Here is a 17,602-nt window from a genome sequence, read left to right as displayed (position 1 = left end):
TCTGCCCCATTCAATAGACTGCATTTTTATTTCATAATTGACATGCTTCACCCATGGTTCATCACCAGTAACAATACGATTGAGAAGTTCGTTACCATGTTTGTCGTATTCATCAAGGAATGTTAATGATGCAGCAAGTCTTTGTTTTTTGTGATCTTCCATAAGGATTTTTGAAACCCATCTGGCTCAACATTTGTGGTATCCAAGCTTTACTACAGCAATTTCATGAAGTAAACTTAGTGAAATTTGTGGGAAATGTTCCGAGAGTTCAGTTCAGCGATTTTCACGAACTTTGTCATTAATTTTCAACATCAAATCTTCAGTCACTAGGCTAGGCCTACCGCTACGACTATCGCCATGAACATTGTTGTGGCCATTTTTAAAGTCAATACATCACTACCTTAATCTGCTTTCACTCATTATTCCATTTTCATAAACTTCACACAGTTGGCAATAGATTTCAATTGGTTTATGGTTTTTGCCAACAAAAACCTTATTACTGAACAAACTTCCTTCCCAAATGGTGGGATTTTCAATTGCAGTACACATTTGAATTTATCACAGAGAAAAGTAAAAGAGATTCAGACTGTGCGTGATAACAGCTCGATGCTTACTGACTACTGAACACCAGAGTGTTTTGACACCAAGATGGCAGCTGTAGCCCTGCCCTCTGTCACACACCATTCAAAAATGTCTGTTACTTTCTGGATAACCCTCGTACAAAAGGATTTATATCTTGACTAAAGAGCTATATTGGTTCCCACTGTTGGATTGGCAGAAACTTTTACATTGATGCCAACCTGTTCCCAAATCTGTGATTAGAATAAGTCATCGTTTTCGTACCCTAACTCTCACCACTGCACCAGTCCCATTATCTTGTGGGTTAAAATATGGATATTATCAAGCACCATTATATTCATCATAGTGAGCAAACTTTTTCAATTTTCAACCCATATTTTAAGAGACTGGATATTCAGTATTTATTAAGAGTGTTGAGTTTATGTAAATGATATCAAGGTTTTCCGCAAGTTGTCATGGTTAACTATGAAAATATGGAAAAATAACTCGTTTTGAGTGTATCTGTATGATTCATTTCGAACCCTAATGATAATTTTAGTGTTTAAACAATCCTGAATAACACAAAAATAGTAACAGTAACATGGTTTTTCATGAATTTCTGTGATTAGTTTGCAGAATTTGAATTAGTTTCTTAGTGGGGAACTACCAAAGATAAACTATTCTCCATATTTCAAGCTTTAGCACCCAATACTTGTGAAGATTTTCTTGATTATTTGACACGAGAGTATTATCAAGTTCCTGCGATTGGTTATGAAGACATTTAGACAAATTTATCTTGATCATATCTAATGTGGAACAATAATAGCAATTTTAATTTAATAAAAATCATGAATGTGATAACTATCATTAAAAGTATCGTGATTTCTGCAGTTAAGCTGCAAAATTAATAAAAAATCAAACTATTTTTTGCCTCATTAATATGGTTTAAGTGGTTTTTTATCTTGAATCTTTTCACATTGTTTTATCTCAATTAGAATCTATTTGGTGCAGTTTTTAGTTTTTCCTTTAACATTTGATTATTTTGAGATAATGTTTCAAGTTGCTCTCTTTTAGAGTTATTTAAGTTTATATTTTATTGGAGGATAATCAAATACATGAAATTCCCTGTTATTTCTTTAATGTTTTTAAGAACAACAGATCAAACGCAGGTACAATGAGATATCACAGTACTGTTAATAAAATTCTATGTCTACTTTTATTTTAAGTGATGTGTTCCAACATTGTTATTTAGGTGACGACTATAAGCGGTAGCCTGTCACGGGTGGAGCAAAGGTTCAAGGCATCACCAGAGTTAATAAAGGTGCCACATGACCTGGACACGCTTACAGGAAATATTGCTTCACTGGGCAGCCAGCTACAGGACCTGGTGGGCACTGTCGCTCAACTAAAAGACACTGATGCCAAACTGAGCGACACAGCTAAGAGTCTCCAAACTAACATCACCAGTCTCAGAGTGAGTTCTTGCAGTTCACTGGTATATCACAGTTTTATTTCCATTTTTGTATTTTTAAAATTTTGATTAGTGAAGAGTTATTCACTATCACTAATAGGAAAATCTTTTCAAAGTTGTATTGGGCACCTAAGAAGCAACCAAAGATAGATCATCCGGAAATTTTGATTTTGCAAACATTTTTGCTGTAAGACAATAAGACAATTAATTTACAAGATACTTTACAGTCAAAATTATTTCAATTAGTTACCATCATATAGATCTAAAGATCAACCTTTAACATTATTTGTGCTAAATTGTAATGTGTAAAAACAGATTTATCGGCTAAGAAATTTGTTCAGTATTTGTGTGTATCACCAAGCAAACCAAAGGATTTTGTGGGAATTCTATAACAAACCTTCTCTCCAGCATCTAATTCCTCACCTTCCCTAAGAAGTGCCTGCTATCTTGGTCCTGCCTTCATTCAGCACATTTCCCACCCTCCTTACCTATTTGGTTTCTATCATTCACTTTGCAAATTTTGCCATTCTATTGTCTCTCAAAAACACTAATACTTTTGTGTGTTTTTTTTCTCTTACCATTTGATCTTAATTTTAAACCACAAGAACGTTGATTCAAACCTTATGTAACACCTTATCCAACAGGTGTAAGCTCAAGGAAGGATCTTTAAGTTTAAAACATATTTATTCTTTCGTTCAAATCGTAAATCCCAACCTACCTTTCTTATTATTTATTGGCCTTTCAAGAACGAATCCAATTCGAAAGGCCACATTCTTGAAATTTTTAATTCATTGAGACTGGCTAACAATGTTATTTATGCCACTCAGTGCTATCTCTGTACAAAATTGAATTTGAATCACTTAAAATAATTGCAATTATTGTTTTCATCCCTATTACCAGAATTGTACAGTAAAATCTTTAAACCTCATAAGATAAAGTAAAAATTAACATTGTTGCAAGTACAGTAGTTTGAAAATTCTTAAACAATGTTTTGTTTTGCTCTATGATACCTAATGACTGAGAATTACTTTTCAGAACTTTCAAAAACCACCATCTTTTAAACTTAAGAAATATAAAAAAATTTAACTTTAAATTAAACTTTTTAAATTGCCTAATATTGTTATAATGTGTCATTCTGTGTCTATGTTGGAAATTATCAAGTTAAGATGTTTTTTGTACAAATGTATAAATATAAAAGTTGTATGAAATTAATTAAAATATCTAAAATCATGCTATTCTTTGTGTGTGCAATAAAATAAATTTACAAATTCAAATGCTCACCATTTGATATTAGTTGAAACTAGATAACAAATTTATCCAAACCACACCACTTTGTGTGTAAGTAGTACAAAGTTAAGAGTGGAACATTTAAAAATTAGTGTAGCTATTGTCAAATCTGTATTACATTGCATAAGCCCATAGATAAAATCACATTTGTATATTTTTCCATATTATAGTGGTTTTCAGGACCATGACCAGAAAAAATGTAAAATATTTCCTAGAAATTCTGTTATGAAGGTGATTGCAATTTGTAGATTTATATGACATTTACCTACTTAATAATATAAGTGTACTCTATTTGGAGATATGAGTCAAAGCTACAACTGTTGTTAGTTATTATCACAGGTTACTTCAATGGATCTGCCTTGAAGCCTTCCTTATATCACACAAAGGTCATAAAATATTGCATCATACAGTCATGTGCTAAGCCTAGCTACTAACAGTGCTGGTTTCTGTAATCTTCTCACTCTTCTCCTTCTATTTTTGATTGAAAGGACAAGAAGGAGACGCTCTGTTCTACTCAACACCATCCTTCTGACTGAGATTATTCAGAAATAATGCTGTTGTACAGTTGTTTGACTGGGCTAAAGTTTCCTATAGGTAAACCAATTACAAAAACACACTAGACGGTTTTAGTTCACGCAGGGTGGGGTAAATACTCCTCCGCCGAAGTGATGCCGCCCTCTCTCAGTATCCCCACCACTGCTCGGCACTCGTCCGCTTGCTCTATCCTCTGACCTAGCCACTGCCTCTTAGCGGCTAACCTCACACTAAAACGCAAGCTCCCTGAATACATTATATTAGTCTATTCAATTAATATTTTATGCTTGTATAGGTCTACATGCAAAAATACAATATACTTATAGCATAGGTAATTAGCAACAATGTAAACAAAATGACATGAGCGAGACACGGTCCACGATGAGATACTTGTCCCGCTCCCCACCACTTGAGTTGGGCCTCTCCTGCGCTTGGCTGCTCAGATATTTGCTTCTGCGCAAGTTTCTTTACGAGCGGTTTATCTAGCGGTAGTCAACTAGTTGTCACATTGATGGTACCCAGAAACCAATAGCCTAATAGTAAGGAGAACACTCCCCTGCTTGCTCTGACTGGACAGGGGACTCTCATGCTGGACAGACCTAGCCTGACTGAGATATCCCTCATGACCTTGGCAGCATGCAACCCGAATTATTCTCCACCCCTATCCTTCTAACTGTTATGTTCAATTTCAGTAGAGGTTTCTCCAGTTCCTTGTCCTAGACAGAGACAAAATGACCAAACAATAGCATTATATTGATGTGAAATGTATGTTGCAGCAAGAAATGCTGTCTCTTAGTGCTCCAGTGGCTGCCAACCTCACGCCCACCGTGGACATCCAAGCCATCAACACAACCATCAACACCTTGAGAACCAATCTGTCGCTCATCAACGACACTCTCAGCAAGAAAATCCAGTGGGCCCAAGATGACCAGGCTAATCAATATGTGAGCATCATTTAGCAAAGTTAACCGTGCAACTGCAAACGCTTAATCTATGCCAGCACTCAATAACAGATCTTTTAACGTAACCTGCGTTTTTGTTATTACGTCTTTTAAGTATCAGTATTGATACTGATGGAAAGTGGAATGTTCAATTAATAGTTTTTATGATTATTTCAGTGTTCTTTTACAAGTCTATATCTCTTGTAACTATTTGTTACATTATCGCATACTTCACCTTCTGTTGACACTGTGAGGAGTCAGATTGTTCACGCAGGTTTTGTTATTCTACCAATCAGATGTTATTTCCTATTCACCTGAATTTTGTAATAGTAGTATTTGTTTGTTTTGGTGTTGTGAGCATATGGTTTCAGTGGGTTAAAACTGTTAGGACAATGGATCGTAATTTTCACAATCAAGATCTAGTTATAAAATACTTGTGTGAATAGATTTGTTTATGCTTTACTAACATTTATTTTGGACTAATTCAGTATAAATGAGAAATTAGTTTTAAAATAATAAAATTAATTTCTACTACCAATACAATAATTAAAAATGAATCTTTAAGTTTTTATACTAATTTGCAATTTGTACTTATGTTTTTTATTTTTTTATTTACCATATGTATAAAGGGTTTAAACATTTTACTCTTTAGTTTTACTCACAATTAAATGCTCTACCTCTACCTCTTTTGTATTAATTGTTTTTTAATTCTAATCATAACTTTGTTATGAATAAAAAACTACAGATTCATTTTTGAAAGATTTTTATGTTTACAAGAATGCATTGACTAAACATAATATGTATGTAATATGACTGGAATGGTATATAATATACTTATTTTATACTATATGATTATAAAATAATAATGAAGCAAAGTACGAGGTTTAAAATAAATCAGGCATGAGAGGAAATATAAGAATATTTTTACTGTCGTTCGGGCTTACAAAAGCATTGTCAGTCATTCATATTCAACAGTATTGCCACTTCACTAATCTACTTAAATAAAGTTGAGGCAATTGGTAGCAACTGTACCCAAATGAAGTACAATAGAAGTCCGAATATCCGAGCCGCCTAGTTAATCAAGTTTGTTTTTTCAAGCAGTATGTCAAAAATTATGCTGGTATTAATAGATTTTTTTTGGTGTGTGGGAACCCAGAGCACTGTGGTGCTATCTTACGTCATTTGCGTGGCTCTAATAGCCGTTGTTAGTTTGAGCAATAATGGTACAGTATTTAATTGCAATCTCCATACTATTCAAGTTTTTCTATATCTCAATCCCGTTAAGCTTGGTTGATTGGACTTCTTCTCTATAGGCAAATTTATATATCTTAATCACAATAAACTCTTGATATTTCACCAGTACTAAGCAGTGAAAGAGGTTTACTTTCTACTCTCTCACATGGTCTAAAATATCACATTAATTTATCACAGTCACAACAAGAATTTTCATGATTAAAAAGAGCTATGTAGGTTAATGCATTTCAAAAGTTTTGCACTTCTTGTTTCCACTTGCATGAAAACAATGTTCTGAAGTGAGCTGTATCGTTTTGAAATTTGGTGCGGACAACAATCATGTTTAGTTGCTGTAACATTGTTGTTGGAATGGGTTGTAAGAGATCTTTGATGTGGGGAAAGCTTTTAAATCTTTTTAACCTCTTTTGAGGAAGTTGAGGTTCAGTTACTAGGGTCATGTTGTTATATAGTAATGATGAATAAATGTTTTGCATTGTTTATAGTAAATTGGTGTGGGAATGTCTGAGCTAACTGGATTTGGCTGTCAACCAAGGAGTTTGTATCAATGCTTGTGGATGTTGAGGGCCATATTGGCATATAGTAATGAGGGATAAGTGTTATGCACTGTTTATATTAAGTGGGTTTGGGAATGTCTTAGCTTACTGGATTTTGTTGTCAATCAAGGAATTTGTATCCACGCTTGTGGAAGTTGAGGGACTGAGGGCCATATTGGCATATAGTAATGAGGGATAAGTGTTATGCACTGTTTATATTAAGTGGGTTTGGGAATGTCTGAACTAACTGGACTTGGTTTTCAACCATGGATTTTGTATCCACGCTTAACAATATGATTTTGTTGAACTTTTGAAGCTCTTGTTCAAATTTATTTAATTTGGCTTCTCAAGTCAAGGTGTCAGTTGATTTAAAATTTAATTTTTTGACAATGAGTTGTGAAAATGGTTTTAGACCAGAAAAAATAATTTGATTTATAATAAAAGCTAACAAATGGATTGTGTTCCAGAAACTAATAGTGAGCCTGCAAGAGCGCAACGAGAACGTGAGTACTCGTGTGACTTCGCTGCAGAATGAGTGCAGCTCTCAAGGGACTCAACTGACAGCACTGAACACTACAGTTGACAAGCTCTCGTCTCAGGTGCATGTTACATATATTGTCCTAGTTGTAACGTTTACTATTACTTTATCCATTGAAAATACCTATATTCTGTGGTACAGATACTGATATTTCGTGTCATTCTTTATTTGTGTAACAATAAAGAAGAGTATTGCAAGAGAGAGAAAGAGATTTTTGTAAATACATTGTCTTACGAGGGCTATTCAGAAAGTAGATTACGTTTCGCTCTGTAGCCACTAGGGATGGGACTATCAAGGCCATTTTGATATCAGGGTGTTTCTCCGTTCAGTGGCTATCCAGCCGTGCTGGTGAGAGGTCACTGTCACTTCTTGTTGTTTTACTATAGCAGTTTAAAATGTGTGATGCAATTGAAAATCCTGTGAGTTATAAAGTGCAGTCGGTAATACAGCATCACTTAGTTTTCCTCAAATTTCTGGGAGTTTGTTACACAAAATTATTACGCACAAGTTAGGTTACCATAAATTTTGTGAAAGACAGGTAACAAAAATCCAAACAGAAACCCATAAAATCAGCGTATTGCTGCTTCACTGACGTTTTTGGACACAAAAAAGATAGTGACTTGCTACACGATCAAATCATTCATGGTAGGCTTAAGAAAATGTATAGGCAGGAAATTATTTTGGCTAAAAAAAGAGCAAATGAAAAGTTTATTTTTTAGTCATACAACAAATGTAAAGCTGCATGGAAAGTTATAAACGCTGAAACAGGTCGTGTGCCTAACAAAGCCAAAGAAAAAATCCCAATAACAGCTGATGATTTTAATTGCTTTTTTATTAATGTTGTTAATGTGTTAACCCTTATAACGTCAGTATATCTTTTCACGACTTCCAGCAAACGGCACAATATTAAAAAAAAAAATTTTAATGTGTAAAGTTCACTTTTATTTTTATTTTCTGTAATTATGGTAAGTATAAAAAAGTAAAAATTTTAAAATTATCTTGTACGTACATATATTTATGGGACATTAAATTGTAGATATAAATAAAGTCAAAATAAAAGGCACACAAAATTTTATTACCTAAACTATAAACATTACCAGAGAATTATATAAATTACACTTGTGATAAATATAAAAAAGAAATGCATGATTGTAAATATACAACTAACCTAATAGTGTTCTTTTATATAAACAGAAAACACAACGAAGGAAACCGACTCAGCGATGGTTTTTTTTTTTTTTTTTTTTTTTTCCTTCTGAGGGAAGAGGACACTTTGTCCCCGCACTTAGTCCTAAAAGGACCTTTGCGCCTCCCTTACTTTTATTTTTGCCCTCAAAAACCGAGCCTTTTGCAAAAACCAATCAGATAAGGGCTCCTGTCCTCTGATGTCCTTGGGGCTGAGGAGATATGCTCCCAAGTATCTTTTCCTAGTCTCTACGATGGCAGGACAATCCAACCAAATGTGCTCTGCTGACTCCTCCTCTTCTCCACAGAGTCTACATTCGCTGCTCCGACTAAGGCCTACTTTCAAAAGGTGCTTCCTCAGAGGGCCATGTCCTGTCAACATTCCTAATATCAGTCTTATATCCTCCTTATTCTGGTCTAGGAGAGCTGTCCACCCTTTTGCATAAGGAGAGATAAACATTTTGGATATTCTTAAACCCGAGGCTCTGCTCCAATTCTTGTATCTTGTCCTCTTTTCCCAATCTTTAACCAGAGCTTTAATGCTGGAGAAGGATATTCCACAACCTGGCTCAGGCCCCACCAATGTGGATTCTGCTCCCTTTTTGGCGAGGATGTCCGCTTTTTCGTTCCCATGAATTCCTCGCAAGTTCGCACCCATCCGAGTGTTACTCTGTTATTTGTTGCTAGCTCTGCTAGAGCATTCCTGCATTCCCAGACCGCTTTCGAATCAATCGAACAGGTATCCAGTGCCTTCAGTGCAGCCTGACTATCAGAGAGTATTAGGTATGATAATCCTTTTGTCCCCAACTGTGTGAGTCTTCTAGAACATGAATCTATTGCCATGACCTCCGCCTGAAAAACTGAGGCATGTCTTCCTAGGGGCACAGCCATGTCAACTCCAGGTCCATGTATTCCATATCCTGCCCTTGAGTCTAGGAGTGAACCATCGGTGTAAAACTTCAGGACTCCTTTTTTTGGGTAGGCCTCCCTTTTAATCCATTCCTCCCTACTTCCGATAGAGACCGTGTATGGTTTTTCAAAGGAGTATTTCTTAACCATAGTATCAGATACTTTGGTTAGCATTTCAGCCTCAGGAAAATTTTCCAATATCTTCATGTGGCCTTCTAGGGAGGTAGCATTTATTACCTTTGTTCCTAGAAGCTTCATTGCGCTCATCGCAGCTGTTCTCATCACTTCCTGGCCAAGAGGAGTATAACCCAGAACCGCTTCCATTGCTAGTGTTGGGCAGGAGCTCATTGCTCCCGTGATGCTTAAGCAAGCTAACCTCTGAAGACTCTGTAGCCTTCTTGCATCAGCGATGGTTAGACACGCACTACCTGAAGCCAAACTGCAAACAAAAGCGCGCGCGCTGTACGGCGTCTGTGCCGTGTGGCGGGGAGAGTGTCTAGACACTGCGTCTATTGTTTCAAACAATGTAACGCGACAGCTATATTTTGACGCTTGACATAGGTCAATAACCCACACACATGGTTGACGCATACCATTAGTGACATTGATCGGATTTAAAAGGAACTTAAATTTGCTATAGACGCAGTTTTGTGTCGATGCGCCGTACTGCGTCTTTGCCGTTTGGAGATAGTTTGTCTATGCGCCATACGGCGTCTGTGACGTTATAAGGGTTAAAAAATAACTGTGATATTTTAGATGTAGCAAGTTCTGTTGATATGTTGAAATCATCAGGTATTAAACCCCCTGGCCTATGTAGTTTTAAGTGGACAGTTGTAAATAGTAGAGATGTATATAGTTCTGTGTATAGGTTAAGTAATTCCAGATCAGAAGATATCTATGGACTTTCCAACTTTGTATTAAAGGATATATTAGATGTGATAATCTATCGTTTAATACAGCTGATAAACTGGGTGCTTACTGATGGAATATATCCACAGTGCCTTAAAATAACAATAACAGTACCTTTACATAAGAAGGGTGACAAAATGAATTTAAACAATTACCGGCCTATTGCCCTAGTACCCGTTATATCAAAGTTAATAGAGACTATTGTGAAAAACCAATTGGAATATTACTTTGAGTACAATAATTTGATTTCTTCATCTCAGTATGGGTTTAGGAAAAATCTGTCAACTGTTAAAGCTGTAGAAAATATTGTCTCTTATGTATTGGATAACTTTGAAAATAAGGAAGAAACAGCTGCTGTGTTATTGGATTTAAGTAAGGCATTGACGTTGTACCTCATGATGAACCACCAGCACCTTCAACCATTAGCACCTTCAACCTGTACAAAGGATACAGCGAGTCCACTTAAGACGCTTGACCCCTCCACCAGCACACCTGCTGCCAGCAGCTCAAATCGGATGGTTACAGCAAGTCCTCCAAAGTCACTTGTCCCCCCAACCTTCACACCTGCGACCAGCTGTTCGAACCAGTGTATGTCTGCGGGAACGGAAACGGACACTTACCTACAGCACGCCTACTTCTATCTGCATAAATAACAGTAATCTAATGTATTGTCTTTAAATATTCAATCTTTGAGAAACAAACTTGGCCAATTAGAAATAATTTTTAAATGTCAACAATATAGATGTAGTGTGCATTAATGAACATTGGCTTAAATGATGAGGAAATTTGTCTTTACACCCGGAAGGCTACACGCTAGCATCTAGCTTTTGCCGGAAACCCCCCTCTTGTCCATGGAGGCTCATCAATATTTATTAAGAATTATCTCAAATATGTGACATTAGACGTATCAAAACATTGTTCTAATTATTTATGTGAAGCCTCAGCAATCTTAATTTCAGATTATAATTTAGTTGTATTAAATGTATATAGGACCCCCTAATTCAGACTTAGTATTTTTATAAACAACCTAGAAACTCTAATTATTAGACATAATGAACAGACTACCTCATACTTATTTTGCTTTTTGTGGTGATGTAAATGTTGACATATTGAAACCTAGCAGACCCGAGGTGTCACACTTCTGCAATGTCCTTAGGTCAGTTAACTTATATTGGATAAATCATCGGCCAACTAGATTTTTCCTCCTGCCTAGACAATGTATATACAAAATATTGATAAGGAGTTATGTACTACTGCACTTATTGATCAGGATTTAATCTCTGACCATGCGGGCGTTTTGGTTACTTTAAGTTTGAAAATTTTTAAAAATGAAAAAAATTGTGAATCAAAGTTAAGTAAAAGGTTAATAACTGATGACAGAATATTAAGTCTTAGAAAACAATCTGTCAATTAATGAGAACTGGAAACAACTTTATAAAATAAGTGATGTTGATATAGGATTTAGTATTTTTTCTTGATACCGTGACAGCATTGTTTGATCAAAACTGTCCCAGGATTCAGTATTGACAAAAATAAACCAAAACCTAAATTGTATGAAAAAGTGGTTTACACCCGAGCTCAAGACAATGAGAACCGGTTTACTGATTTTATATGATAGATGGAAGTTAAGCTTAAACCCTAAGGATAAAGATAGATTTAATGAGTACAAAAAATATTATAGGAAAGCCATTAGTGAAGCAAAAAATAGCTGCAAATAATACTCTCATAAATAATGCTCAAAATAAGTGTAAAATGGCATGGAATATAATTAAAAGGGAATCTGGTAATAGCTCTGAACGTTACTAAAAATATCCCACTCTCCCTGACGTGTTTCAACAATTACTTTGTTAGTGTACCACGTAAAAATAATTCAAATACCTCTGTACATAATTTTAAACTTTATGGATCTGCTAAAAAACTTCTCTCTTTCAGGAAATCTACCTTTAGGCTTTAAATGGAATATGATTGATGCTAATATAATCATTAGTGCAGTTAGTAAACTTAGTAATTCTCGAAGTGAGGACTTGTATGGACTCTCTAAATTTTATTGTAAAGAAAATAATTGATGTCATAATTGAGCCTTTCACTTATTTAATCAACTTAATTTTTATTTAAGGGCCTTTTTCCAACCTGTCTGAAGTCAGCTAAAGTTACCCCTATCTTTAAGAAAGGAGACAGAAGCTTGCCTGAAAACTACCGTCCCATTGCCATTGTGCCAATCTTTAGTAAAATTATCGAGTCTTGCCTGCTGTCACAGCTTTTTGATTACTTTGTAGATAGGAACTTATTGTATAATCTTCAATTTGGGTTTTAGGCCAAAATTCTCTGCTGCAATGGCGGTTGAAACTGTTGTAAATGTTTTATATTAAAGGGCTTTGAAGATAAGTTAGTGATAGGCAGTAGTTTAGTCGATTTAAGCAAAGCTTTTGACACCGTTGCTCACAGTGTCTTATGTAAAAAGTTAGAGTATTATGGAATTAGGGACAAAGAATTACAATTAATTGAAACTTATCTTTCCAGCAGGAAGCAGATAGTTAAGGTTAACAATATTGAGTCTGGTTACCTTAATGTTACTGCAGGAGTTCCTCAGGGCTCTATTCTGGGGCCCTTTTTATTTTTAATCTATGTCAATGATTTCAGTGTTAATGTGCCTTGTCTTTCAATACTATATGCTGATGATACCACAATGATTAGCAAAGGTTACGATGTTCCTGATGTTACTATTACAGCTAAAAACATCTTTAGAGTTAGCTAAAAATTGGTTTTCTGCAAACAAACTACTTATTAATGAGGACAAAAACAGAGAATATAATTTTTTACATTACGAAGTCAAAATAAATAAAGAGGATGAATGCTTACTTAAACCTGTAAAGCTATTGGGGTTTTACCTTGATAGTAAGCTAAGCTGGCATGTACATGTTGACAATATTTGTAAGAAACTTGCAAGGGTAACTTATTTGCTAAGAAAACTCAAATTTTGTGTAAGTTTGGACACACTTGTGCTGACCTATTATGGACTGTTCCACAGTCACCTGTGTTATGGTATTCGTTTGTGGGGCAACTCAGGTGCTGCAAAAAGAGTATTTGTTTGGCAAAAAAAGGCCATTAGAACAATTGCAGGCTTACCTACCCAGGCATCTTGTAGAAATAGTTTTGCTGGGCTCCATATTTTGACCTTGGCCTGTATTTATATTTTTCAAAATGTGGTCCATGTAAAGGAAAACTTGAATATGTTTGAGACTCATAGTAATATCCACGGCCATGACACCTGAAGTAAAGATAATCTAATCACACCCAATGTTAGGCTTGATAAATCTTATAAGAGTCACTACTATCAGCAGCTCAAACTTTATAATAAGCTCCCCACTACCTTAAAAAACTTGCCATTATCAAGGTTCAAACCAACATTGTGTGACTGGTTAAAGAAAAAGGAATTTTACACCATTGAAGAGTATTTGGCCTGTGATGATTTTGAGGGGATAAATGTAAATAGTTAGGGCTTAGTTCTGTTAAAAGTTTTATTTTGTTAAGTTTTGTAATTTTAAGCTATGTTGTTCTCATTTTGAACTCAGAACTAAGTGAAAAGATTGTACACCACTGTCCTTCTATTGGTTGAATATTATTAAGTACAAATGTTTTGTACTTTGTATTAGGCAACTTGACTGTATAGTATAGAGAACTGACGAGACCTATTGTAATTGTCTGTGTAATTGCCTAATAGTCCAATAAAGATTCTTGATTCTTGAATTTTTAATTTATATGTTTGTCTCGTTTTAATAGCTGTTATATGTCTTTGTTGTTATTTTAAATTTTATTTTAGTATTAGTATTTTAATCAAAAATCCCTTGTTGTCTTGTCTAAATGTGTATTTGTAGAACAAAGTTTATAATATATTTTAATTATGCCATTGTTATTTTGTAATATTTTATCTGTTAATTTGTTATTATATTGTATGTTAAACAATATATAACTGTAATTGTTAGTGAGTATGACAGAGTAATTATAAGCCTATGACTTTGTCAATTACACAGTTTGTGTTTAAAGACAATAAAAACTTCTTGATTCTTGATTCTTGATTCTTGAACTCATTCAAAAATTGAAATATTATGGTCTGGAGAACAATGCTTTGTCTTTGATTATGTCTTATTTGAGCAATAGACTTCAGTTTGTCAAAGTAGGTGACCAGAGATCAGGACTTAAGAGGGTGGCAAGCGGGGTTCCCCAGGGCTCAGTCTTGGGCCCCTTCTTGTTTACTGTCTTCATTAATGATCTCCCTAAATTTGTCCCTGGTAAGGTTGTCTTGTATGCTGATGATACTACTCTGTTATCATCAGACAGAGACTCAAAATTAAATGATGTCATTATGGGGTATATGAGGGAAAGGTCCTATCTCTGGTTCTCTGCTAATAAATTAACTGTTAATAATAACAAGACCGAGGAAATTGTCTTTAGTTTATGTAATTCTGAAAATAAGTCTGTAAAACTACTTGGTATCAATTTAGACTCAAAGCTTAGCTGGGGAATCCATACAAACCATTTATGTATTAGATTAGCAAGGTTAATATTTCTACTAAAAAAACTAAAATTGTATACAAGTCTTAATCTTGTCATTAGTGCATATTACACTTTTTTTAATGTACACCTTCTGTATGGGGTTTTACTGTGGGGCAACTCTAGTGGAACAAAGACTGTATTTAAGTGGCAAAAGAAAGCCATATGCTGCATAGTAGGAATTAGCGACAATGAGTCCTGTAGGCCATATTTTGAAGAACTGGGTATACTTACGCTTCCATGTATATATATATTACACAGTTTAGTTTTTGTTAAGGAAAATCTCGACTCTTTCAATCTTAGAAGCTTTAACCATGAACACAACACTAGAATTAAAAATACAATTGATGTACAATATGCTAGGTTAAGTAAAACTCAACAGAACTGTGCAATAACCGGAGCTAGACTATTTAATAAGTTACCATTAAGTGCTAGATCAATTTCTGTTGGTAGGTTTAAGAATGTTGTTGCAGAGTGGCTCAAGAGAAAAACGTTTTATTCTGTAGATGAGATTTTTAATGCTAATTTTAGTGACTTACAATTTTAAACTTTTAACACAGATATAGATTGTATTTATTTTAGGCTCTGTAGACCTACTTAGTGATATTTTTAATATCATATTTAACTTTGTCAATACAATTTTGTAATTGTTGGACGACAATAAAATGATTCTAATTCTGAGACGAAACTTGAGTAAAACACGTGAATTGCAAAATCAAATTACAGTATGGTGTGGGGGCACATACACTCCCCCATAAAACCAAGGAAATGCATGCAAACATTGTCGGCACAGAAGATTATGGCAACTGTTTTTTGGGACAGGAAAGGAGTTATTTTTGTCGATTTCTTAGAACGTGGCACAACATTAAATTCTGTGAGGTATTGTAAAACCTTGCAAAAGTTAGAAGAGCAATACAAATGTGTTAAAATATAGTATTTTAGTGCCACTTTCAAATGTATATAAAAACATTTTTTTTTTACTTTGTTTTTTTTTGTTTATATCAAAATATAATCTACTTTCCGGATAGCCCTTGTATTATATAATTTTAAGGCATACATTTCCCAGCAACCTTATTTCTCAATATATTATAAATTTTCTGAACTGATCTAGTTCTACCTGATAAATTATTATAATATTGATGATCAATAATATAGTACACAATAATTTTGGGTATCATTTAATCAGTTACTAAAGTTGCCAGATGGCAAATGCAAGGTTTGTCATCAATCAGAATTTGATTTTTTATTATAAAGAAAACCATTTGCACATTTGAATTTTTATCGTAGAATTATTTTTTGAAGCCGTTATTAACCTTTTGACTAGTAATCCCGCAACGAAGTCAGAAGAGCGATACGTACCACCTGTAATAATCCTGATAGCCATGTGGGAATCGCTATGACACAACAATTTTCACAATAGTGTTTCGTGATGAATAATCTCTCGCCTGAATACGTATGCAATCCAGCGGAATGGATAAGAAACACTTTCAAGTATTTTTTGTTGTTATCACTAGACTGCAGTTACTAGATTGCTAGTTTATTTCTTTTCAGTTGCAATCTATCGCCATTTGACGGTGTTCAATCAGTTGTTCCAAGTAATCAGCTGATTCTGTTTCTGTATAATTCTTTGTTATATTATCTGATATAATGAAGTTGTAACCTCATTTTTACCTTGCCAGTTAGACCTGATAGTTTGTAAACATTTTGTTTTGTTTACCGTGAGTAAATAAATGTGGTTGTTTTTGCAATTACTGATTGTATAAAAACCTTACATTAAAAAAATCTATTGCTTTATTATTTATCTATTCCTTTCTGAAGTAGCCTATTATTTTTTAATGTGCTGTGCTTAAAAAACTTCCATATTATTTTTGTTCTTAGTAAAACAATATTTTTATTCATTAATTTTGTTACAAAATTCCAAATCACAACACTTTTTACTTATTTTTAATAAAAATCTTAAAATACTTTAATATTAGGACAATACCAATATAAAAAATGTTATACTTAAAAATATACCAATACTATCAGATAATGCAATTAACCACCTTCCTTCAATCCCTGTAAATTACTGTATGAACACAATTGTTATTTTTCGTGATTAAAAGAAGAATACAATAGAACTGGTTTAAATTAAACCTTAAGATAGTTATTTATTTTTATATTATTAGAATGATCAGAAAATGTTAAGCTACATTGTTTGAAAATGTATTATATTTTTAAATACAACTGTAAATCAAAACAGTTTTAATATTATAAGTAGTAGAGAACCAATGCAAGACCTTGTAACAGGTATCGAAGCAAGAAGAACACTGGAATCAGGTGTCTGGCAAAGTGACTGAGCTGTCATCTGTCTGTAGCGAGCTCCGCAACAACAACTCACAGCTCAGTGAGCAGCTCGACAACATGAAGCGAGCTCTCATAGTCGAAAGTCCACCAACAACAACTACGGACACCTCAGCAACAGGTGACAACCTCAGTAAGTTGACACTTTACAGAAATTCACAGATTGACCACTCCCAACTGTTGTAGATAGAAAAATAAATTTTGTAAATTAAGCACTTGATAGTTCATAAATTAGTTACTGTTATTATAATTAGTTTAAAAATAAAACTCATACCCTTGGTTTCAAGTATTTGATTACATTGAACTTGACTCATTTTTCAGCGTTATGCCTGCACAGTGCACAAATAATCTTTTAACACATTGACTTTAGCACATTACCACTATTCCGGGTGTTCTAAAGTCAGTACATGACTCATGTTGCAATGAAAGTATTAGTCAGACCAAAAGCAGCCTTGCAGAAGAAACATCATTGTCTAAGAATAATATTGTGTAATATATACATACAAACAAAAAGTACACTGAAATAACTTAAACACAATGCGAGAATATGAACATATGATCGCACTTATACGCCACAGCGATACTGTTG

The 17,602-nt window shown here is 34.3% G+C and overlaps 1 protein-coding gene across 11 annotated transcripts in view; it reads left to right on the top strand.

Annotated features, from left to right (window-relative positions):
• LOC124355223 (myosin-16) overlaps positions 1–17,602 on the top strand; it is a 72,501-nt gene that overhangs the window by 47,560 nt on the left and 7,339 nt on the right. For all 11 annotated transcript variants that reach the window (XM_046806264.1, XM_046806258.1, XM_046806261.1 and 8 more), the window contains exons 4-7: positions 1,811–2,032; positions 4,627–4,794; positions 7,046–7,177; positions 16,960–17,146. In XM_046806264.1, coding sequence (XP_046662220.1) covers positions 1,811–2,032; positions 4,627–4,794; positions 7,046–7,177; positions 16,960–17,146 — 709 coding nt within the window. The remainder of the gene's footprint in view (positions 1–1,810; positions 2,033–4,626; positions 4,795–7,045; positions 7,178–16,959; positions 17,147–17,602) is intronic.

Source organism: Homalodisca vitripennis, chromosome 2, assembly GCF_021130785.1.
Source record: "Homalodisca vitripennis isolate AUS2020 chromosome 2, UT_GWSS_2.1, whole genome shotgun sequence".
NCBI lineage: Eukaryota > Metazoa > Arthropoda > Insecta > Hemiptera > Cicadellidae > Homalodisca > Homalodisca vitripennis.
The sequence above is the reverse complement of the archived record's forward strand: the minus strand, read 5'-3'. Positions and strand labels throughout refer to the sequence as shown.